A 26,359-nucleotide genomic window follows, 5' to 3' on the forward strand; every position below is an offset into this window, starting at 1 on the left:
TGCATTAACGAACACAGGAAGGGCTGAACTTCAGGAAGGAAATTATATTTTTGCTAAGTACCTAATAGAAGTGTACATATGTTGTTAATGTCAATATGTCGCTATTTCACTGTATGCCTAAGTGGTTCCTTATGACGTTTGAACAACTGGCAAAACAATTGTATTGCTTAAGATTAATATAGACAGATGCCCACAAGGTCCCAAGCCCACTTTCACCCAGATTTAGACAATTAGTGTAGCCATCAATCCACCCTCCAATCTAACATTTCCCATAGTGCAAAAAATTGGTTTTTGCTTTGAGCTTCAGAATGTAGAAACCAGGTGTGGACGACACCCCACATACATGAAACTTCTAACAATAATATGACAGCAGTGAGAATTGATCTTACGAAAAAAATGTACACAGAACTATTGAACCGTCAGTGATACCTACCTCCCCTGAAGTCAAAATACACTATCTAACGGTAATGTAGGTAATTGAGACATTTTAACAGAATGCAGATTCGCTTATTATTACAGGGAATCCATCATCGAATACCCCATTGGAAATATTTAATTCTGTCCAATTGAAAAGAGAAAATTTTCAATGTTACATGGAATTTCAATTGAATACGAGGAAATTCCATTGAATTTCCATTTATTCAATTAAGATTTGTCACTTTTCAATTGAGCGGAATTGAATATTTCCAATACGGTGCACAAGAATTGATACTTGACCATGAAAAAATGGTGCGATTATTAAAAGGCAAACGCAAATTGGCGGTTTAAAGGCAAGGAATGTCCGGTGCGATGATAATAACCAAATTTTGCAGTGACAGTACTTCTTAAGATTCCCACATTCCGAGACACGAGAGAATAAATGCAAAGCAATCTTTTCCACTGCAAGATTGCTGAGTGTTTAAAACCTTCCGCAGACTGTGCTCATTCAATTCATTCTACGCGAATTCTATAAGAGGTTTTCAGCTAGATAGGGCACTGAATTTAGTTACAGGCATAAAATTTCCGGTTGCCATTAGCGATTCCCATAACGGCAAAGAAAAAGGTAAATTTATAATCGCTGGCCACCAGCCAAAAATATATTTGAGGTACCTCACCAAATAAAGCCATAGTTTCCTTCAAAATTAAAGAAATTTACCCCCGTCATAATCAGTATGCAAACATAAGACACTTCCTAACTGAAATTCGTCAATTTCCTGATGATAAACTATGAACAATTGGCTACTTATGACACGTTCGATAACTAGGCACACAGGAGTACATGCCTACCATGCTTACTCATAACTCCAAGAATTTATTCCAATGACCTTGAAAACCATCACCTTGATAGGCCAGTTTGAGATACGCATCGGATTGCGGAATCGGAGTCAGGACAATTGCCACTGATTAATAACCTTGAAGCATTTATTATGGGTAGACATTACACGAATCTGCCAAGTATTATGTATCTATACAGAAACTGAACCACTACGGTCTTGTGGCTGACCACAACTCGCTGGTTGTCCAAGGAGGAAAAACGACCAATGCACTGAATTATTTCTTGGAATTCACCATATCCTCTTTCCTTTTTCTTAGAATTTCCATTCGCAGAAAACAAACTCGGGACCGAAGATGAAGAGAATTATATATAAGAGAAAAAAACTGAAGCTATAACTTGCACCTACGACGATTTACCAAAGTGCAGGACTTATTGATTTTATTTCTATACCTTACTATTCACGTGCCTCAGTCCAAAACAAAATGACGTAGCGCTGACGTCAACCGAAGTTTACAAAATAGACTTCAACGAACACGCCACACAGGCTTCCTCGTCACTTGTTTTTGATCTGACTCCCACTATTATCGACGTTACGTAATACCAAATCGATAATAAGTTATATAAATTATATATATTTGAAAAAATATTGAAAGTGAGGACAATTATCACTTTTGCATAACGAAAAGTCTATCAATAATAATAAACAACAAAAGATCAGTTCCAATTTCTCTTATAAATTTCTGCAGTCATGGGATGACAGAGCAAAACAAACCTTCCCATTGGACGAACACTCTAGAAGGATGATCGTGATTGGCTGAATGAGGAAGCGATTGATCGTGCTCATGTGACCTTTGTGTAATTTCTTGCGAGTTTCAGATAAGGCGTACGGTTGAACATTTTGTGGAAAAGGCAAGTCAAGTGATTTGATTTTGCACAATTTACTGTTATTAGTGAAGATAAACATTTTGTGCACCAGTTTAGAGTGTAGGAGTTGGTGACATCGCTTGTATTTTTGCCGAAGGACCATTTATTTGGATTCATGGTCGTGTTGTTGTTTCATCGCGGAAGTGTGGCATGCGCGGGAAACGACTAGATCCTTCCAGCGTTAATCTAATATTTTGAGGTAATCATTGTTGCATTTATATCTTTTGACAGTTAGTCCAATCTGCCTAGTTAATTAATTCGTATCGTTGACAACTAATGTCATGTAAGATAATTGAGATTTAAAGCTATGGCTAGACTTCATTGGCTGTTTTCTTCCGCATGAGTGTTGTGCAATCAAAACAAAGATGAAGGTCGGGACATGACCATATGTTTTTATGTGATGATATGTATTTGTAGTTGATTCCTGAAAAATGCCTTTGAAATTATTTGTCTGCCTCTAGTAAATGCATTTAAATATCTTTTAATGAGTGACAATAATTTGATAAATATCTCAAGCGTATATTACCATGCTGACTTCAAACTTGAAATTATTGCGTCAACTAATGAAAATTTTAAAATTTTTCCACTAAGGACATTGAAATTGTGGTTATTAAACATTAATGTGATGTATGTATTCCAGGTGGTGGTGTGTTAAAGTTTCGGCAGCGGGTGAAATTGCCCGTCAGCGATGGCCGATCCAGCGTATTCCGGAGACTTTTTCCTAGATACACAAACAATTAAGCAAGAACCTCAAGGCATGGATATTAGTGTTACGGGAATGCCGATTCCGAAGCGTACAAGTGGACAAAGGTCAATGGATATGTCTGAACTTCGTGAATACGGCTTTGAAATAGAAGACACGTGTACGAGTGGTAGTGTGCCAGGAAACTTGCCTTTAAATATGGATGGGCTATATCAAGTGGTGGGTCAGTCCGGTTGGGGCTCCCGTATGGATACAGAAATGGACACATTTAATCGAATCGGAGAAGAAACGTTCAAAATGGATGAGGAAGACATTTTCCAGGTGGACAAAGCAGATCTCTTCCAAGGCCCAACCCTAGCAGAGTTGAATGCCAACGCAGAGACACTGCTGGAGGATCTCAGCTTTGACGACCTTCTCCTTCCTGACGAAAGTGGAATTTTTGGAGGTATCCCAGAAAAACCAAACCACAATCCCAGTGTTCATATTGGGGTATCCTCCTCTAGAGAATACCTGTCTGGAACTTCTTCAATATCCACATCAGCACCAGGACCCCTGTTTACCCAATCTTCCTTCTTGCCAGGAGGACCTGGGTTCTACAGGGACACCTTCGCCGTGTCCTCTAGTGTACCATCCGGTTCCCTGTTGACAACGGACCATCCCTTGAGGAACAACAGCCTCTCCTCGTCCATCCCGGTCTCCTCACCCCTGAGTATCGTTACTCCGTCTACCTCATCGGGAAATTTCCTTATGGCGGCCTCACCTCTAGCAGCCCATGGGTCGTCGGGCTCTCTGGGGCCATCGACACCGCCCCCTACCCCTCAGACCCCCTCCCCCGCACCCTCTATGGGCGCGATTTCAAACCCTGTTCACCACAGGCATAGCACGCTTCATGATTTGCTTCTTAAAAAGGAGACAGGCGCATTTGCATCATCGTCATCGGAGTGTCATCTCGTCGGCAAGGAAGTTGTCGGTCCGGGGAAGGGCGGGCAGATTCCTGGTACCGCGAATGAAACCTCTCCGACGCCTTTGGGACCTGTATCTCGCCTTTCCTCGTCAGCGCCAACGCACCTTGGGCTGGAGCAGATTTGGCAGCGCAGGGAGCCGAGGCAGCATCTCCTTTCTACTGGCTCCCTGGCGGAAGCAGGATCTACCTCATCCCTCTCCACGGGTGTGTTTTGTTTTTATTTGAATTTGGAAGCTAAGGCTTCCCGCTTTTGCTAATTTTTAGATTTTTATTCGCTTCTTCTGGATTGGCTAAATAATGCATCGCTTTTGATGCTGCATTGGTCTTTATCCTATGTCGTGTTGCATATTTTGTATTGTAATTTCAGGGAGAACCTCGCTCTTCAGGGCGCCCTCTTTAAAATGCGGTGCTGACTTGCCATGTTCATATTGTTTATAAATTATGTTTTCTTTGATTTATTATCAGCGCCTGTGTTTGGACCGATTTTAATTTTAATATTTTCCTTCACATCCTAATCCTGCATTGTAATGTTTGGTTTAATTGAAAAAAGTTGATAACTCTTCTAAGGAGGAAGCTTTTATTATTTTCAACGTTATTTTACTCATTGTTCCATTTTATTTCTACTGTCAATTTTACAGTTTTCGTGTGTGGGTTTAGTTCAGAATGGTTTTCCGGAAATTTTGTGAATTGGGACGATGTCTGTAATTATTATTATAATGTTTTTCGTAGGTGGAATTCTCAGTCCCGAGTCTCATGAATTTTCACATGACGAAGGCTTTGACTCTGAAGATGACAGCGACCACTATGAAGACTTCTCGTCTGATGCTGGTAATTGACATTTTATAACTCTTTAGTAACTTCCTTGGCGTTTGTACATCATGTGCGTTTGATCTCATGAATTGCTAAATGCTTATGTGTTGAGGTTAAACTTGAACCAGGGACAAAGCATTAGAATTTAAATTGATTGTGCCTATATTTCTTTTAGTACTTTTGGAAATTTGATAGAATTTTTGTATTTATATCATTTTGAGGCTTGCTTGACACATGTTTTAAATTTTCTGATAGATTCTGATGATGACGGTGATGATGGAGGGGGGTCTGGAACAAGGGACCCAAATAAAATCAATGGTGGGTCCAAAAAGGAAAGGTTTTTCTGGCAATACAATGTTCAGGCTAAGGGCCCTAAGGGACAGAGGCTTGTGCTAAAGACCAAACTTGAAGACCCACATGTCCTCAATGAAGTTACTGATCCTGTCTTTAGTCCTCACTGCTCTGTCCGTGGAATCAAGCACAGGTGAGCATCCGATGAAAATCCTTGTAAATTTTGCCACAGTTTGACTTAACACTAGAAGGACGGCAGGGGTCATTTGACCCATTTTCAGAATTCAAATTTATTTTTCTCTTATTATCTATTTTTTTAATTTTGAAACTTTTTCACTTTGTTCATTTTGGTCTATATTTTGATAAATTAGTGAAAATGCAACAATAATGTTTTGTTTTAAATTTTTATGACGTGTTATACCTAGAAGGACGGCTAGGGGTCATCTGACCCACAACTTGTTTTCGCGCTATTTTCTTGCCCGTGGGCACTTTTGTGCCATGTATATCATATCATCAGCAAGAGGCAAGTGTGGTAGATGATTTGCTTCATTTTGAACCTGGAAGTACCCGGTTCAATGCCAGTTTCGTCCCAAGGGCTCCTATCTGTGTTCGAAAACCTAGGCTTAGCGACTTGTTGTGCTTCATCTTTCGATATATTTCGGGCAGCAAAGGGAAATAAAACGTTTTCAATCCTTGATTTGCATAAATTCATGTAATTATGATATTTTAATTGTGTTTTATTTATTGTTCAATGATTATTGTATTACCCACACCGAAAAATCGTCACGTATCCCAAGATTTGTTTTCCGTAGTCCAAGATTCAGAGCTCTTAGAGGCATTATTTTCAATATCGACTCATCAGGTTTACGAATAACTTTCATTTTTCTGGCCTGACGGCACTGCCACTTGACCTAGCCCCTTTGCCATGTGTCCAGCATTAGTGCCACCTGACCACGTCGGGGTTTGGGGCGAGTTGACTGCACGCTGCGTCCTGGGGAAAAATCCTGTCTCTCTTTGAGAGAGCGGAGGAATTGGGTGGACTATAAAATTCTACTGTAAATCCTACCCTTGGAATTCGCATGTAGGTCGGAGAAGAAGCATTACTGCAAGTTCTTGAAAGATACGAATCAGGATACGGTTGGCGGTTGAGTCCCTGCCTTTCGAACGGTATTTAGCATTACTTCTGAAATTTTTGTCCTTTTGTGTGAATTTCTAATGCTCTCCAGCTCTCTATACCTCCAATGCAACTGGAGAAGATTCTAAGAGGAGAATAGTTACGATTCAAATAGCTGTAGGGAATATTGAAGATCAGTGTGGAAGTGAATCAGAAACATCAGTTCAAGGACATTCTGACCAATCCATCAACATTTGCGTGTGATGGAAGCGACGAAGTCCAAGATAGTGAATCCGATGGCGACTTTGGCGTGATAGCGAATACACAGCTCTATCCAACAAAATGCAGCTGTCCTTTTATGAGGTACATTCCAAATAAACCAGACAAATTTGGAATCGAGTTCTGGGTTTTGACAGATGTGAAATGAAATTACAGCCTAAATGAATTTCCATATTGTGGCAAAGATGATGATTGGCCATCAAATCAAGCGTTGGGGAAATAAATAGTTACTTAAGTGACCGTAACATACAAGAATTCAGGAATAAATGTAACTTGTATCAATTATTTTCCATCCATCCAGCTGGCAAGAAAAAAAAAAATGGAAAACTTCTCTTGCGTGGACGATCTGAAAAAAAAAAGGTGTGACGCACCAATATCCATGACCCCTAAAATAGCCATGTAATCCATTCAACGCGAGTGTTCGAAAATACCTTAGGCCATACTCTTACCTAGAATCAGGCTAACTAGAACAAGAATGTACTTTTACTCAGCAGCATGATCTCAGACGACACTATTTCCGAAACGAATAAAAGAATACCAGAGACCATCCGATTTCATAATAAAAGCAAAGCAGGAGTAGATATGATGGATAGCATGTACCAATTTATTTACACGTCTCCAAATCCAACAGCCTATACCTCTACGGGCACAAAAAAGGAAAAGGTCCCAAATACCATCAAATTGAATCATTGCCCCAATTTCCTTTGCATTTTCCAAATTCCTTTTCATGTGCAAATGGCTGGTGTCCTAACACCTCCTGCCACATGCTTTTAAGCGGCTTGCGTGTTAGTGTGTAGATTTAGATGTAGATGAATAAATCGTCCAATAAACACATTCGGCGCAAAAAATATTTTGTGGAAACAGCGCTGAAAAAATACTGCCTGTCTGAGATTTACAACCAAGTGATAAGTTTAAAAAGTTTTAATGCAAATTTTGTAAACCCAGTACGCCTATTGTTTAAACATGTAACACAACTTTTGTATTGAGTGTATGTATTTTCATTATTAGATTTGCAATGGACTACTGCGTACAGTTTAATTCATGATTCTTTTAAATAATTGTTATTTACTTTTGACGATGGAAATACTATTTAATAATGTTAAATAGTGTTTTTAATGAACTGATTCAACAATTAATACAATTTAACTGAATATTGGATGAAAATTAGGCGTTTTATTCCTAAATACATTTTAGAAGTCAAATGACCCCTAGCCGTCCTTCTAGGTAGCACGAAACTCCCGTCCTCCTAGTGTTAAATTGGGACTTAAAGGGTTACTTATTATGTAATCCTTACTCTATAGTTTTTCTAGTTTTACTATCTCCTATAACTCCACTGGTGAATGAATGAATATTTGTGAACCCTGGGTAAGCATGGTTATGTTACTCCTACAGCTGTTTTATATTTCATGGTTCCATCAGATGTGCATGACAGATTATGTTTGTGCTTTGATTTGGTCGGATTTTACGTAGGGAGTGGGGTAAGGGTTGAGGATCTCACAGCATGTGAGGAGCATTCTAATCAAAGCCAGAGTGGCAGAGAGAGGACGGATGCTTTGTTGTAGTCTGTATGTGGCTTAGACTGCCGAAGGGAGAGTACAGTGGAACCTCGTTAAAGCGAGTACGGGCTATAGCGACACCCCCGCTATTATGAGAGATAGCCGATGCACCATCAATTGACCCTATAATAAGCGTGTTCAAAAATTCGTTTTTACGAGACCCTTTCGGTGTTGGCTCTCGCCATAGCGAGGGTTTCACCGCCGGAAGACTTTCATCAAGACTCCTTAACCTCTGTTATTGCTAGCGATCTGTTAGAAATGAAGTTAGTGGAGTGCTCAGTCTCAAATTTATGTGGTAAACTGTCGTTCGATAATAATAATGATTGACGAAACAATGCTTTGCATGATTTTTATTCAGTGCGGCGCTTATAAATTGTTTGAATAGTTAGTCGTTATTTGAGTAAGGAAATTTAGTGATGCAAAAAAACATCGCCTTTCGTCTGGATTTATGCTTACGTTTATCGGATAGATGTTTATCTGTCGCCGCACCACTCCTGTTCCTGTTTATGTGTTTGCAACAGGTATATTGGCTATTATATTTGCCACCACTTCCGGTAAAGCGACAATTCGCTATAGCGAATGTTTATTAGTGCACCGTGGGGTGTCGTTATATCGAGGTTTCACTGTAGTTAAGTAGAGAAGAATCAGGTTGGGCAAGCTTAGGGCAGGTTGTGAGATGATGCTGTCCCAAAGGGCAGTTTATTTAAAAAGTATGTGTGGAGAAGATGGTCAGGGAGGTGTGGGAAGAGTTAGATGTAGTTACATAAGTAGTGAGAATTATGTTTGAGTTAGTGAGGTTGGTGAATGATCTTACTTTGATATTGGGTTTATTTATACTTTTAAAGTATATTGGTGCAAACCTGAGCAAATGGAGCAGTTTAACTCTCCTTAAGAATAGTGAGGCGAACCCAGTTTGGCATGGGGCTTTGCTTTCTTCCTATGCAGGATTTGTTTGCACATATAATGGATTGCTCAAAATACTCTGAAGGGGATGTCATTCAGCAAAGCCTTGTTACTTAGCAAGTGTGATAGTATTTGAAGGGATTCTTTGATGAGCAGTGACGTGTGCAATAAAATATGCTCACCACATGTCCGTATTTTATTTCTGCCCTTACCACCAATGCAGAATATACTTATAGGCTTATATTATATGTTTTTTTGATAGGACTCATTCTTATTTAATTTTGCATAGATTCTTAACTTGAAGTCTCAAGGAGACTCCCAAAAGTAGGTGCTATGTTATGCCGTACACGATAGGCAATCCATCTTTTGCATCCCAGGTCTCAGAGATACGGTTTAGTGAGGTAAGTTATTCACTGTCAGTCTTTTCACTGGAGCTTGGGCAGAAATAATGGTCTACAATTTTTAGTGTTTTTGCTAGACGTGCTCTAAAAGAGTGCATTCCTTCAGAAAAGTGAGCAGTGTAGCATATCAGCTTTCCCTTCTTTGCATCTTATATCTATGGGATTACAGAATTAATAATTAATGGAATAGATTTTAAAGAGAATGATGCCAAACAGGAGTAGTGAGGAACAATGATTCACCAGGGCTGATGGGAGCGTGGATGCCCTCTTGCACAAAATGGTTTACAATTGAGTAGTGATGGGTGTAGCTATGGAAATTCTCCATGAATGCAACAGTTCCACTGATCGCAGTTTGAGCATTTGGTGATTTTGAGTTGTGTGATGCTAGGTGATCCAAAATCCACTTCATGGTGCGCTCAGTTGACTCCTCCATTAAGGTAGGCTGAGAATATGCTTTGTAGTTGCCTCCTCCCATGCTCAGCCGGAGTTCTTGGGTAAAAAGGATTTTATGTTATCCTAAATAATGAATTCAATGGGAGTGGGAGCACTAGCCGTGAAATCTCCCCATTACTGGGATCGTTCTGAAAATGTTCAATCAATTGCTGTGTAATATATTGCTATGACAGAAGTCATTTTGACTGCAACATGCCTGAGTACTCGCTGGTTGACAGGAGTTGAGATAGCCATGCTAGGTTTCCAAATGTGGGTTGCTTGGCGATTCAGAAGTGTGTCTATGGCACACAATTTACATTTCTCATTCTGGGAGACTGACAGTTTGATATGAAGTTGTCCATTCACTGTGCTCATCAATGTTCTTGGTTGAATATAATGGAAAGAAATAACATGTTTTTTTATGTGTGGCAGTGGGCTGGAAGATAAAGAGTTATGGTGAAGCAACTTCATTATTTTTTGAGTAGAAATTGTGGTTTCATTTAGGGATGGTCAGATTGGATACTGCGGATCCAAATATCCACAGATATTGCACTTCATTGGATACTTCAAATCTAAAGTCGCTGAAGGCATAATGCCATCTGTATCCAAAATTTTAAATTTATGCTTCAGTGAATGCAGCATCCCATACGAGGGAGTGGAAAGAGTTCCGATCCTACCTTCGCATGCACTGTTCCACTGCAATGCTTGCCCTACTCATGAACCATTTTGTTTAAAAGCTCTCATAGGGGTTATGCAACAGAATATCAGCCGTAGAAAGTTTTATTTAAAATTACGACAGGCACATAGACTCTTAGAAAACTTCCATCAGGAGAATCTCAATGTTATAGGATAACAATCTTGTCAAAGGTTACTACACCGCGAATAAAAAAAACACCTCAGGCCCTCCATCACCTGATCCCTCTGATGTTTATTTTTCCTTTCCGAGTCCACCCAGTCCATGAATCATTATCTTCGAAGGAAATTTTCAAGTTACACGAGAACAATAGAAGCGTGTTTCATCCCTATCCTATCTCACCCACTGACCTTTTTCATCTTACCTGCTTCAATTCTCTGTCTCAAACGGAGAACAAATGCTGGGTGAGTGACCGACAGAAGATGTATCAATAGTTTTCGGCAGTAGGATGATGTGCACGAGATTCGAAAAAGAATGAGACCAAATGCATCGCATTTCTAACATATTTAGGTTTTTTTAAGCTCAAATTGATTGAAATGAAGTTGTTTTTAGATACAACAAGACTACACCAATATTCAACAATGTCCATGTAGCACAATTTTCAAAGAAAAAGGCGTGGCATCAGTACCGTCAAGCAAGAAGTTACGGCTTGGAAACGCCAGCTGTGTATATCACATAGGTCATCCAGCTTCTCTTTGAAGGCAGTAACTTCACAAAATACCATGCTCGTCCTTCACTCCCTGGCTAATAATTTGGCCCAGTGGAATACATAAGGATAGTACCATGTCCAAGTACTATAATACTACTGCTGAACTACAGTGAACTCATGAGAATATTGGAACTAAAGATATGGCACTTTGTAATATTGAACTACGTAATTTCAAGGAATTTAAATGAACATTTCAGTACATTATCTTTGGTTTCCCCATGGATATTTGTTTTTGCAGGATCCTAGTTGTCTCGGTACAATTTGCGGAGGTAATTTGGCCATCTCGGGGGTGTCTCCTTGGTATGATAAGTGGAAGTTTTACGAGATAAGAGGTTCACTACGTAGAGGTTTGCCTATAAATTTACATGTAAATCTACGGGACTATAGGGGTGGTATGAAGTATGGAGGTTTTTGATGTAAAGATGTTCAGTTCGTAGAGGTTTTACTGTATATTCTCTCTTTATATATCAGGAAAACCTATTGTGTTTTTTTTTCTATTCTTCATTTTGTGTTTCTTATACCCATTGTTGACCACTGTAGATAATAGGATGTCCCTTTACCCAGTAGGGCAGTCAACTACCTGTGCTTCATAGTGTCTCATTCTGGAACGCACAACACTTGCACCCCATGTGACCACGTAAAAAACGACCTTAATTCTGTCAAGGTGTTGCTAAAGATTTTAGAATTTGATGAGCACAATCCGCTTCATTTGTCCTTGGTCCTGATAAATGAAATGCGTAAAAAAAGCAAACTGCTATTATATTAAGTTTTTATTAATAGTTTTGCTATCAAATTTGATGTCCTTGCTCTTAGAATCAAATATTACTTCTTCTGGGGACAGAGTTTGAGATTCCCAAATTCAAAAAAGTTTGTATGTTGCATGTTTCAACTTTGATGGACAATTTTTTTTCATTTGACCATTCTCCTCCCCGCTTTATATTGCTTTAGTCTCATTCTACCTCAGCTTACAAAACAAGAAGGTAATACATTGTGTTTAAAACAAGTGGTCTTGTTAAGTTATTGTAAAAATAGTTGATTAAATTGTGTCTTATAACCTGTAAGAGAGTAATTTTGTTTAAAGTGTTTTTAATTTTTTGCTCTCTTTATGTGAACTAGTGGAAAGGCAAGGAAGGGTGATGGCAATGACCTCACGCCAAATCCACGAAAACTTTACAGTATCGGCAAAGAGCTGGACAAACTTGGCAGGATAATTAATGATATGGCTCCTGTCAGTGAGCTTCCAGTGAATGTGAGGCCAAAGTCAAGGAAGGAGAAAAACAAACTTGCTTCAAGGTATGGTAACCAGTTTGTTTACATACAATGTTTTCATTTGACAAGACTTCCTTAAAATCACGTTTCCCAATAAATGCTGGAAAATTTCTGGTTCCCGCTACCGCCCTGTGAGGTGACCTTGAGGCGAGGCTTAGCGCTGATACTACGCAGGCTGCTAGCGGGTAGCTGAGTACCCTGCTGGCTGGTAGCGCTTGGCTTAAATAAGGATTATTAATACCTTATCAAACGAAGAAAACTTTCCGACCTTAGCCAGTTTTAATAAGTGATTATTGAGACATGTTTCCCTGAGCTCTGCACCTCATGCATGCATTGGTAACTTCAGATGATGTGTAACTCCCATCTTCTCCTATAGAAACTAGGTCCCTGTGACGTCACGTGGAGTGGCATCGCATGGGCGCCAATCTGGCCCTTTTCAAATGAGTATAAAAATGGACCATTGCCATTCGTCTAAACCCGTATTTCTAAAACGAAATAATTTGTATATTATGAATACACTTATGCCTTTCGTTTTCTTTGATGAAGGAAACTACCCTATTATTGGTCCGTGTGCCGTGACGGCACATTGATCTAGAGCCTGTGATTGGAAGACCAGTAGACAAAGTGTTCATTAGCCCTGCAAAAAATCAGACACTTCTTCACTTCCCTGCCACCCTGCTCCCTCCATTATCCCACTCTACCTTTAGCCGGACCTGAATTTTGATATCCATAGGTAATGTCATAATCTTATCTCTGAGATATCACTTTCATTGCTGTATTTGCATTCACGGCATCTGTTGTGTTTGATATATTTTTAGTTAACGTGCAGCCGGTGATTGTAATGTCATCAATATTTTTGCCTACAATGGCTTATCCACTGACCGTGAAATTGACGACATTTAGACAGTGAAAACCTGGAAAACCCGTGAATTTTATAATTTAGTTAGAGTGGGAAGCCTGTATTTCTCTTGTTGTGGCTATATTGATCATGGCAGAGCAAAGTCAATCTACAAAGATTGATAATTTTGTCATTGAGATTGAATTTTTTTAGGGTGTAGTGCTATGATATTACTCTCCTTAAGGCGAAGTAAATGGTCCATATTGATGAACTTCAGAGTGTATGCATCTTATCAAAAGCATTTTAAAAACATTCCCTTAATTTTCTAATTGCTCCTCAAATGCTTAACAGTTTTTAAACTTTCAATTGCTAAAATGTTTTCATATAGAGGATTGACTATCAAATAAAACTCAAATATCAGCATATACTACTCATTCCAATATGCTATGGGAATATCATCTGCTATAACATTCCTAGTTTAGGTATTGATTAATTAGGTATTAATCAGAAGGTTTTATTCCATTACTTAGAGAGTAATTAGGTGGCTCATCATTGTAAATTTTCTGGTGGCTGGGAAGTTCATATCTCATTGAAGCTCAAAATCTTGGCTCCCTAGTTTTGGCCTCTTGTTTCTACAATTCCACTGGGCAAACATTTAGATGTATTGCTGTTTAATTATATTATTAACTGTCATACTGTTTAATCAGCCCATTTCAACTTCTGAGGGAAAGTATTCCAAGCTCTCTAAGACTAGGGATGAATTTAAGAATAGCCCATTGACTCCCTCTTCTCAATCCATGATTGCCCTGTCTTTATCTGGCCCCCATTCTCAAAATGAAGCACATTATCATATTTTCATGATCTTTACAGGTGAGGGAATCCTTGGGATTTGAAATAGGTCTGTGAAAAGTCGGGAATCTCATCCATGTATTCTGGGAAAATTGTCATCCTGTGAAAACCAAAAGAACCACTGTGATCTCTTAGAAAAAGTATCTTTGACCCAGAAAGATGCTGTAAATTAAATAAATTCCCTACTATCTTTAATAAAAGTAATATTTCTGTAGTGTAATTTGGGTCTCAAATACAATATTTCTGAGGGAAACTTCAAAAAGTTGCTTGTAATTATTATATTTCTGAAAATTTTCAACACTTCCAGAATTTTATTTGGTATTTATTTCTCTTGAGGATTTATCAGACTTCTGTGGGGTTATTTAATATAGGTGAAATGCATTTAAGTCAATGTAGTCAGATAACTTGACATTTGTTCATGTATGTGATGTTGTCGCTGCACATATAATGTTAACAGTACATTCATTCACAGATGTGCATGGCCAGAGTAATAGGTGTGGTCAGTATCTTTCTATGTTACTGAGTTCCCATTTATTCGTGGAATTTAGTGGTCATGAATGTCACATAGTTGAACAATATAATGGATACTCAAGACTTGTTGAATCTGAAAGAATTTAAGTCAATATTGGAGGTGTTTCTTCTGGTTACATATCCAGTCTCAGTTCTGAGGGTTTTGCTAGTTGATGTTGATTCTTGTCTAATTTTTCATTTTAACAGAGCATGCAGGTTAAAGAAAAAAGCGCAGCATGAGGCAAACAAGTTGAAGCTGTATGGATTGGAGCAAGAACACAGTAAGTTCTAATTTCGAATTTTTAATATGCTGGAGTATGTCACTGATTAAGAATGATGAGAAGATAAATGATTTAATCAGTGCCTGTGATCCTATTTGTATGTTGTTTTATCTTAGGCCTCTTTTGATGTTCAATATACAAGGGTATTTGAATTTTATGATTCCTATTCTCAATTTTTATTCTTATACCCCCAGAAGAAATTTTCACTGAAGAGTACTCAAAATTATGGTATTGTTTGGTTTAGTGTTGAATGTTGTGGAAAAGGAGAAAATTTGTTGATTTTTAGATGTAGAGAGGATCTTTCTTGTTTGAGAATTACCTTCTTTTTTAATTGATTACTGCTGGTTTTAGGTATGTTTTTAATGCTACTTTTTTTTTCAAAATTTATTTATTAGGGCGACTAATCCAAGGCATAGCCCAAATGAAGCATATTATTGCCTCGACGTATACCACAGGCACACCACCTAATCCAGAAGAGTTGCAAAAGCACATTGATAAGGTTTCCAAAGGAGCAATGAGTGAGTTCATGTTTCATTACTCTTTCATTTGTTGCTGAGTAGCATGTTGCTCGATTTTTATCTATTACTGATGAATCGGTTATGAGGATATTACTCACAGTGAATTTTTATGTGGGGTCACCGGGATCATTACCCCACCCCAGACTTTATTTTTAAAAATTTAATTTTTAATAGTGAAATAGTTTTTGTATCCTTCTTAGTCAAGTAAAGTGAGTGTATATGCAAATGCATGGATACATGTCCCAAACGTGAGAGAAGTTTGAGTACTATTTATTGTAGAGTGTAGCTTTGCCAGCAAAACATTTTACGTGGGAGAACACCCCTCTTTCTGGGGGGGTATTCCAGACCCAGGTCATGACTCCCTCCCAAATTTGATGCTGAATCCACTCTTGATAACTGATGAGATGAAAAGTATATCCATACATATAAAAGAGGATGTCTGTTTTTCTGTAGGCAATGCATTTCCATACGGCTGCATGGATTGTGACCCAAGTTAGTGCAATGGTGCATGTCATGTTCCCAAACCCCGTAGTGCTACTCTGGGTTGCATCCGACCCATCCTTTGCATCATATTCTCATTACCAAATCCTGCAAGTGTGCTCAAAGCCAACCTCTGCTTACTCTCCCACCTTCCGATAACATCCCCATTCACCCTGCCATGTTAGTACATCTTTGTGCCAGATGAAGGCTCATTAGGGGACTTCTAATTCTAATACATCTTGCAGCTTCACTGTTCACAGATAAATGGCCCACAAATAAGTTTGCTCTCTGTTTAACCGTGCATTCTGACAAGTCTTGTTTCTTCATATGTTCTTTCTTATTTTCCCATTGTGAGGCCAACGTCTCCATTAATTCCAAGTTCTAAGTTTCCCCTCCTCTGGGCACTTATCCTTCCCGAGCAACGCCAGGTGGCTAGCTTGCTATCAGTGAATCTTTATTTCTGCCACAACTATTTATTATTACTTTTAGCTGTTTCATGTTTGTAGGACTCGATGCTGCTTCAAAGTTTTCCCTAATGAACAAAGTACGGATGCACAAAATACCAATGATCCTTAAGGGCACTGTTCATGGTTGCAAGATTAGAGGAATATTAAATCTGAAGCTCTCCATTGCAATCTATTCTGGCGTAAAATTTTCCCTACATTATATTATATAGTTATTGTATACACCCATGTCTCGTATAGCGCAATTTCGATTAGCGCAATTTCGATATAGCGCAAATTCGTTCCTCGGGGAAACATTGCAACGCAGTGTAGCCTAATCAAAAATCTTAAACGCTCTCGTGATAAAACGTGAACTTGCGCTAAGTACACACGAAATTTCTATCATTTTTCGCATATTAATATTATTGCTTGCCTCAAATTTTCTTTTTTGTTTATATATTAATCGAAATCCATTGCTGTGCAATGACCAAAAGTATTACTCGTCATTGGGTCCAAATAGCCGGCCTACCGAAGTAATTTATCTAGTCTCCTTAACAGAATGAGTTAATTTAGATCATTAATTAAGCGTGGGGCTTGTGGAAATGAGTTTTTTTTAAGCAATACTGGTTGAGACGTAATTTTTGCCGTCGTAGGTTATTGGACGGTTGACTTCCAGGTAGAGGGTCTACGCTAAGCCTTCAAGGTCATCGGTATTCACGGGGGAGAAATGGAACGGTGGCCGAGTTGCGCATGAATAGCATCAACATATAAGAGGGTCTGCTATAGAGTCTCAAACACAATAGCTTCGTTCCCTCCCCGCAGTCGTAGGCCCTCTGCGTCTCAAGAATACAGTTCAGCAGTAGAAGGTGATTTCGATAGAGCCATGCAGAGTAAAAACCAAGAGAAAATGGCAAAAAATAGGAATGTGGGTAGAAAAATCAAGAATTTATCAAGAAAAACCATAAACCTAGAAGGGAAATTGATATGGGTCAATTGCTTTGAAAATGGAGAACGTCAAAGCGATATTGCGTGGAAGTTTAAACGTACGATGCCTTATTCTGGATAAAGACGAAGTTAAAACATCAGTGACCTCAGCCGCACCAACTTCAACCAAGCGGTCTACACATACGGAAAGTTCATAGTGAATCAGTACAAAAAGACGAGAGTGGTAATCGCTCCGAGACATTTAGTGAAAGCTCCGGTTGGTTCCAGAATTTAAACGGCATGCTGGTATTTTCAATGCGGCGATATCAGGTGAATCTGCAAATGTTGATAGCACAGTCACCACAACATTTTCTGATGAACTCCAAGCTGTGATTGAAAGTGGCTCCTTTCCCCCTCAACTAGTTTTTAGTGTTGACGAGACGATATTCTTTTGGAAAAGAATGCATTCTCGTTCACTCATTTTCAGGGAAGGAAAACTTGGACCAGGTTTCAAGGCATTTAAAGACTGTTTCACGTAGCTGCTAAAGACTCGGAGGACTTCACATTAAAATGATTTATCATTCATAAACTCCGCTAGCTATGAAGTGGCATTCAAAGTAGCATTTGCCGGTCATTTCAATGAGCGACAAAAGGTCCTGGGTGACACAATAGTTGTTTTTCGACTGGTTTGAAAAATCGTCAACTGCCGGCAATGCATTACGAACCCCTGAGATAGCAGATGTTAGCCCACCCGCACGACAGGACGGAATTTCAAAAGCACGTAAGAATTTTTTTTAACGTGAATAAAAGTCTTCAAATGCGTGCATACTATCTTTAAAGATGTTTTAAACTATAAACATTTATATAAATAATGTTTTCTAAGGCTATTTATTGGAATATATATGTTTTAGAGGAAATTCAATACCCAAGACCCATGCTACCAGGAACGCATCCCTATCTTCCCAATGTTAAAACGCTCTCGTATAACGCAAATTCGTATAGCGCAAAGACCCCTAGGAACGCATCCCTTGCGCTATACGAGACATGGGTGTATAAGTATATCACGACAAGTAAACCCAGATTTATGCCAGGGATAATGTTCTGGTGGATGATAAGTATTAATTTTTACAGGTATACTGTAGTTATAATACACAAAATATGGGTGTTATGAAGCATGAGGGATAACTTCTGGATATAGTTAAATTTCTTAATACAGAATACAGTATATTTTTTAAAAGACGTTAACCCGCAGTAGCCCCACCTTTTCATGTCACACCATAGTATGCGAGGTAAGAAAAAGAATGTGCTTGATACTTTTGGAAAATAAATATTCACAGCCCTACAGTAGGTAATCTGCCAGTGTCTGAAGCATTTCTTTTGTCCAAGGCAGCAAAATTCAAATGCTGTATGGAGCTTAAAATTGAAAATGAATCGGATAGATCGATTTTGACCAATTTTTCCAAAGAGAAAGTTGACTTCAACAAAATTCAAAATTGGAGTGAGAAAATTGATTTTCTAATCCCTCGTATGTATGTAATAGCATACTGATATAACTTAGTTTTACTAACTTTAATTTGGTTAATCACATAATAGGATAGGATTAACTGATTAATTTACTTAATTTACATAGACATAATGACTAATTAGCACTCTTAATTGGATGACTGAATTCCAGTTCCGTTTGCATACCCTCTCAGGTAGATTTCCCTATTTAGGTTGTGAATTCTTCTAGAGTATTTTGTGGTCATCTCAGAGAAGAGATGGGAATCCTGAAGGGAAACATTTGTTTTACTAAATGGTTGAAGCTTTTGTAGACCATTGATTATGAATAAACTTCTTCTTTTGGATGTTTTCCGTAGCATAACTCTGAAGAAGCCTCCAGCATGATGGTACGTGAAAGTTGTGAAAAAAATATGTGGAAAACACCTCAAAACAAGTTTATTTTTATGATTGACTGGCATATCAGAATATTCTCACTTGAAGATGGTACATGTCTTTTCTCAATGGTGGAATCTAGTATCAAACCTTCATTAAACTAATGCAAAGGGACTGGGGAAATGATAAATACGTTAAAAGGTGGTCCTGTGTAGGTAGGCTGGTTGCATCATCACAGGATGATCAAAGTTCAGATATGCTGCACAGGCGAGTCACAAATATTGCCCCTGTAGAGGACTCAAATGAGAATGTTTTTTTGTAGGATCAAGAAAATCTCGCCTCAGCCAAAGGACTGCCACATGAATTCCCTTGTATGAATGACTTACTCACTGATGAATATGCACAGTGGAACCTCGATCTATCGTCCCCACATTGATCGTTTTCCTGCATTCATCATTCGCCTTTCCTGGTCCCAAATAAAGTCCCATACAGATAATGTAATTTTTTCCCACATCTATCGTTCCCCCAAGTTTCGTTTTCCCGCATTCATTGTTAGAAGATCACAGTCCCGACGTAATATTTTCCCGCATCCATCATTTGGTGAAAACATGTTTGTTATAGGTAAATTAAGAACATTGCACAAGTTTTGCAATTATTCGTGCCATCTCTCCCCATCATTAGCCTGCATAATCGGGAGTGTACTGTACCTCCAAATACCCTTCCTCACCCTTCAAAATATTCAAGATTCGTTCATTCGTGTTTTTCCACGTTTCTCCGGTTCATAGCCTTTAATACAGGGAGGATGCATGTCAATGGGCATTTGGCATTGCTATTAGTTGGGGTGTCTTTAGGCAAAAAATTTTTTAGTTGACCATGATGGCATTATTGAGTTATGTGCCTTCAGTCCCTAAATTATGAATTGTGGGAATTAAAATGTTGTGTAAAGAAAAAATTAATCACAGATACTGGCACTCCTGCTTCTTATATGCAGCACAACATATGGCAATGTGGAGTCAGTTGTGTGAAAGCAAAGCTATAGTTCACAATGAATAAGAGTAGGACAACGTGGTATTTGGTAAGGAGATGTTACATGTACACATTGAAATAATTTCTAAGGGAAAAATTACCATGCTATGCTAAAATTACTATGCTGGCCAGCCCTCACAACATATTATTATGAATGTTTCAGTATACAAAATGGTAAATAAAAACGGTAAAGTATTTTATTTTTATTTAGAGTTTGTGATTCTCATGCTAGCTGATTTCTCAAAAACCTCCCTGTGGAAACTATTCTCCTCAATTCTTTTAGCATTGCATTAATGTTGACCGTCCTCTTCTTTGACAATCAAGAGGTTTTCTGTATTATGTACCATAAATTGTAATAATAGGATCCAATGAAAGATTTATTTCATGAACAGTAATTACCGTATATCTCCGAATATAGTCCCCCTCTGAATATAGTCCCCCCCCCCCAATTTTGAGACCTCAGTTTTGGGAAAAATTTTTAAATGTAAAGGAAGGCAATTTTTCTGTGGTTAGCAAGTTAAGATTCTAGATTCGATAAAAACTATTATTTTCTGTGAAGATTAAGAACAAATCTGTTCACATATTTTCCATCACAACAAAATAACTATACCTAAAACATGTTGTGATCCATTGCATGTATCAGTAATTTATAGTTCCTTAACCAGATGTAATGAAGAAATGAGAAAATTTTTTAAGTATCCAAGGCTATTGTATTTTTTAAACCTTCACAAATTATTAATATTTTTGATTTCCAAATGACTACAGACAATGTCAATATATAAGCTTTAACCCATAAACAGTATTGCATTTGGCCCTGAAACTTCCTTAGATCCAGTGTAACACACCCATCAAGTCATCACAAATCCAAGTGACCTGAAGAATTTAGGAAATCTAAATAAAATTGTGTTAAATAAATTATAAATATTATAAAAATATTGCCATCAAATGCCTGCTAAGCAAAATAATTAAACTACAGGACTTACAAATATCAAAGTAATAAAATTAAGAAATAAACTTTTTCCAACAAACATTAAAACTGAAAAAAAATTATATCAATTTTCAATGCCTCGTCGCGAATCATTGCATAAGTTACACAAAGAGCTTCTGCTTCCGTGATGTATTAGCGCTTTGCAAGCGCTGTAAATACTATGATTTACGGCGTATTCTGCAACGGCTATTTTTAAATTGGCATCGAAACTCCGTCTTTGATGGCCTCTAATCTGCCGCAGGATTGATCCTCATCTTTCTACTTGATCCATCACCTCACTGTTGAACGTAAAATTATTTTTAATAAAGAAAATATCGCGGAAATAATTGCGAAACGTTATGCGACGTAATTTATCGATCCTACTTACCCTGGCGAATTGAAGATAATCCTCAATAAATTGATCACACTTTCGATGCTGAGTCGCTGTATTTCGATCAAATGCAGTAATGCCGGCGCTTCTGGTTTAAAGTCGTCGATTATTGCGCCTTTTCAGAAACAAATGCATCACCTATTGCGCATTCTTGTCCTGCGAAGGCGGTAAAGGCAGTGGTTGTAAACACGAACCGCACGGGCACATGGACGTATAGTAGCTACGGACGCAATGAAATGCTAAATCATCACGAAAGGTTCACTTTATCTGTTTATTTTTCGCAATTATTTAAATCATGTAATTAATAAATGAGCGACGGGTACATATACTATTGATTCAATTCTAGTGTTCGATTAATGTAATGATAGTGTGTGTTTAGTTTTCATTTTAATTATTTACTGTTTTTCATTAAGTGATCAGTGTCGATTGAATTATTCTAACAATACTTTTCCAAGAAAAATTAGCCGCTACCCGATGGATTCCGTGAAAACGCATATTCGATATGCTATTTGAATCGGAAGAATCGTATCTGTACAACAGTTGTGGTAAAAATTGTCTTAATTTCCGGTAAAACGTGGCAGTATTTACTAATATCTCCGATTATAATCCTCATAAATATACTCAAATAGAAAGACTACGAGAACATTAGCCATTATGCCGTTATTTATAACTTTATGGTCACCTTTAGTATGCCAAACTGGATTACACTCGATTATAGTCCCCCCCCCTTACTTTTCCGCGGCCATTTTTGGAAAAAAAGGGGGGACTATATTCGGAGATATACGGTACTCAGGACAAATTTCTCACCTTGTGAATTTTTCCCTTAATACCCATTTCTATCATGCACAATGGTTGTGCAAAAGATCATCAGCCAAATATTCCATTGAATTCTTTTTCTTGGATGTAAATTATTCAGTTTAGTGTCAATTTAAAAATTGTTGCAATGAATAATTATGGAAGAAAAAGTTATATTTCTGCCTTCCTCATTTTTCAGAAATCAAAATAGCTGGCCACACCACAGAATTTGTCAATAAAGTCCTGGAGAAAGTGAAGAGTGGCAGTCCAAGTGGTGGAATAGGTGAGATGTGAGAGAATGGAATTCATTCTTGAAGCCATTAGCGTACCGTGGATAAGATGTCTTAAGGGTTTTATTCAAAACTTCAGGGCAACTGTGTACAATTATTCTTTTATGTAATGCTTGTGAAAGAAGAAATCATTTATGTTGTTATGTATGCTATTGTGTGACTGTCAGGTATGTCAGAAATCAAGCATTATTGATTTGGTGATATGCAAAGTTTACCATTGTCTGAAAGCTGGTTCTTTTTGTAGTTGTTTGGATATCAAATCCATAGTCAGTGCTGGCACTGCCAAGTGAAATCAATGGTTGATGAACAGTTTGTTATGCGTTATTTTCAGAGTCTCTTTGTTAACTCCTAAGTTTGATTCGATGTACCTACTCTCTTGGTGTTTTAGTTTTTCTGCCTGCCTAATTTAAGGAGTTTATTTCAATGACTAATTTGCAATAATGCATCTCAACTATCTTTTCAGAGTATTAATGTTAGTCTTGAAAAATGTAGTTGGGGATATGTAGAGAGCCCCCAACTTTAAAAGCACTCAATCAACTTTAAGGTTGCATGACTTGATAAAAGTATCAGCCAGTATCAAAATACAAAATTAATGTGTTTGGATGGAATTATAATTCTTTTAGAATCGTTATTAATTAAGTGGCATTTAATTTTTTTACACAGTGGGTCCTTGATACTGTGCTGGTTTCCCTCTTTGTAGTAGAGCTGAAACAAGACCCTCATAATGATCTGTTGTTCTAGAGAGTTTAGTGTTTCATTTTACATGATACTTCTCTATTTCTATTTATCTGAATCAGTTACTGATATATAGTTCCTAAATATTTGTAAATTATGTATATGTTTATATTACTTTGTTAATCATTTCCATGAATTTATTGTACTTAGAGAAGTTCTCAGAGCTGTATTTTGTTACTTGATGAATAGGTATTTGATACGCAAGATATATGTTTGTGAGCTATTTGTTGAATAAGAATTAAGCTGCATGTTGTTTTTCAGTATTTGTACTAAGAAGTTGGCACATGCTAAAATTATGGTTTTATTGTAATGCTTTCATTAACCCAGAGATAACGTATAGCCACTGAATTTTAAAATTATGAGTACCGATATAAGAAGCCTTGCCATGTGTATATTTCAGGGCATAATGTCAACACCAATGCACTTTATGTATGTATAAAGGTATGAATCACCACTGTTCAAGAATTATATCCATAATTTGTGATGAGAAAACAGATATTTATGATGAAAGTTACCATAAGGTTATAGAATACATATATTTATCTGTAATTTCAAAGGCCCTTACATATAATCATGCTCATGAGCTATCTCCAGAAATCTCATAATCCACATGTCCTATCTGCTTTAGGTACTTGCCTTCAAATGTGTTTTACCCTATTTTCTCTCAGCTGATGTTCTGTCAGGGAGAATGAGTTGATTCTTGGAGAGTTATATTCAATCAGAATGATATGGCTGTGCATTGTTAAAAAGATTTTATTAATATTGTATGCTGCATGCTGTCATATTATTTTTATTTGTTTGAGTCTAAGTATCAATATTAATTCTTACTAAAGACAAATGAGTGGTGTAAAGCTGAAGCTGTTTAAAGTATGATGACCGTGAACAATTCCTTTGTCAGACACAAAGGGCCTTTTGTGATAATGTTTCATTCAAAGATCATTTATCCCCATAATATATATAATTGTCCTGTATGGAATTATTAAATATGTTTGTGATATGTAGCTTTAAGAACACATATATTTTTATTACATGTTTAGGAGGAATGTGTACATATATGTAGGTATATGTTTAGGGCATGATTCTTGAATTCTTCAGATAGTAGTATAAAAAATTTAATTTTCCTGAAGAATGAAGTTAGTGTACACCATATCAGTTTTCTTCAAATTATTGTAGTTTAGGGTTTTGACTATTATGAGATCATATTCTTTTCAGAGGTAGAATAATTTATAATTAAAAGATATGTATGTAACAATGGCTTTTAGATTCAACTAAGCTATGCCATAAGGATGGAGTTTTTATGAGTTGACTCCTTTTTCTTTTGGTGAAGGATAAAATATCAGAAGTATTTGTAACATGATCTGGATAGTCATCTGATACTTTAATGTTAGCAGTATTTTTCCCCTATTGAGCCACTTTTAAAGATTAATGATTTTTTATAGTTGTTTTATTCAGAGGAACATTATTCAGATGCATATTTAGGTTATGTCCAATTAGTTTGGTTTGTTAATAAACTTAGCTAATCCTGGCAGGCACTGGAGTCCATTTAATGGATTGCATTCCAAACATGAGGAATAGTGATGACTGCATCTGAGGTTGAGGTTGTGTGTCATGACTATGGTTAGTTATGAACCCTGTTCTATGCCCAAATGTTGAATTGATAGGCTTGTGGAGCCAATTGAAAGTGGAAGTTTTTGTACTCTTAAAAGAATTTGGTTTTCCTGTTGTGGCATTGGTTGATGAGTTGTGGCTAGTCTTTGATGTCTTTTGGTATTAAATTTGCTGTTGGTCTTATAGATGGTAGTACAAATGTTCTTGTCTCAATTTTAAGCTATGATAGTAGTACTTTGGTTTTAAGTATGGCCAATGATTCAACGTTTTATCCAAAATATTGTTCTTTTAAATGCAGTTTTAATCTGTGACCTGCGTTTTTGCTTCAGTCTAGCCGAAATACCATTTAGTTAACGAGTGGCAACAATTAAATGTTTTTTTAGAAGCAGATGCTAATTTTTGGGCATAAATGATCAATCATTATAGCATGGGATTGAACGACTTAATTTCCCTACTTTCTTCAGATTTTTCTAAATAATATTCTAGAGATAATCAGAGTAAAGTCAGATTACTTGCAGCTCTGTTTTGGTCCATGGATTTAAATTAATCAAAGACGTCTTTTTGAAATCTTGCATTTTTACCAGCATGTGAATTTAAGTTCTTTTTAAAAACAATTCACTGGAATATGCTCAGTCAGCTTTACAGTTTCACATTCTAAGCTTTCTTACCATAATTCATTTAGCATATACATTGTAATCTATTAGCTCTATTTCACCTTTCTAAATGATGTGAAGTCGGTGTAGTGAAAAATATTAAATTTAATTACATATATGTAGTATAACGTACCTTATACGAGAAATTTCTCGTTTGTAATATTTGCATGATTTTGGAAATAGTTTGATAAGGAAGGCAGAAATGAAAATGATATTATAACAGATGCTCTATTTTGGTCATGAAGAAATGTTTTATATTTGAGATTCTGTATGAATGTGGTGAATGCATAGCTCATATATATTTTTTCCATTATTTTCATATGGAGTTAAGATTCAATCTTTAATGCAAGTAGAAATTATTTTTCATTTGTTAGTAATTAACAAATGGTATTTTATTGTCATGAACACATGCAAAGACTGCTAAGACCTTACAAAAGTTGTTAGTTAGGATTTCAACCTTCTTATCAGTTAAATTCCAAGGTATAATTTAATTAGATAAGGCAATTGTGTATTCTTCTCTCTTTTCTGTACCAAGAAATGACAAGAAGTTAATGAATATTCTTGTTTGCTCACCGATGTAAAATGCCAAGTTTTTATTTACAGATAAATGAATGACCTTCATTACAAGATATGCTGGTTATGCCATAATTATTATTAACAGTAAATACGCTGTACAATTTTATAGTTCCATAATTTCTATATGTAATGACTATTTATGTAATTCAAAATTTTGCATCAAATCATTTGTACATATTTCAATATATCATAACCATTCACATATGCAGTTGTTTCATTTTTTTGACTCTTGCTTGAGAAGTTTTTAGCATTCAAAAGTTGTGTCAGGAAAACCATACCCTTGTTGTAATCACTGC

General features: G+C 37.1%; 1 protein-coding gene across 2 annotated transcripts; it reads left to right on the forward strand.

Moving 5' to 3' along the window:
- Positions 1-2,031: 2,031 nt before the first annotated feature.
- LOC124155670 (protein CREBRF homolog) lies at positions 2,032-26,264 on the forward strand. Of its 2 annotated transcripts, XM_046529686.1 has the most exons (9): positions 2,033-2,378; positions 2,820-3,327; positions 3,463-4,050; positions 4,576-4,674; positions 4,912-5,140; positions 12,152-12,328; positions 14,709-14,782; positions 15,178-15,300; positions 22,401-26,264. In XM_046529686.1, exons 2-9 carry the CDS (start codon positions 2,868-2,870, stop codon positions 22,493-22,495), a joined length of 1,845 nt encoding a protein of 614 aa, XP_046385642.1. In that variant the 5' UTR covers positions 2,033-2,378; positions 2,820-2,867; the 3' UTR covers positions 22,496-26,264. The 2 variants fall into 2 exon arrangements, with proteins under 2 accessions (XP_046385641.1, XP_046385642.1); XM_046529685.1 differs by having other exon boundaries at positions 2,032-2,378; positions 2,820-4,050.
- Positions 26,265-26,359: the final 95 nt, after the last annotated feature.

Source organism: Ischnura elegans, chromosome 3 (genome assembly GCF_921293095.1).
Source record: "Ischnura elegans chromosome 3, ioIscEleg1.1, whole genome shotgun sequence".
Classification (NCBI taxonomy): domain Eukaryota; kingdom Metazoa; phylum Arthropoda; class Insecta; order Odonata; family Coenagrionidae; genus Ischnura; species Ischnura elegans.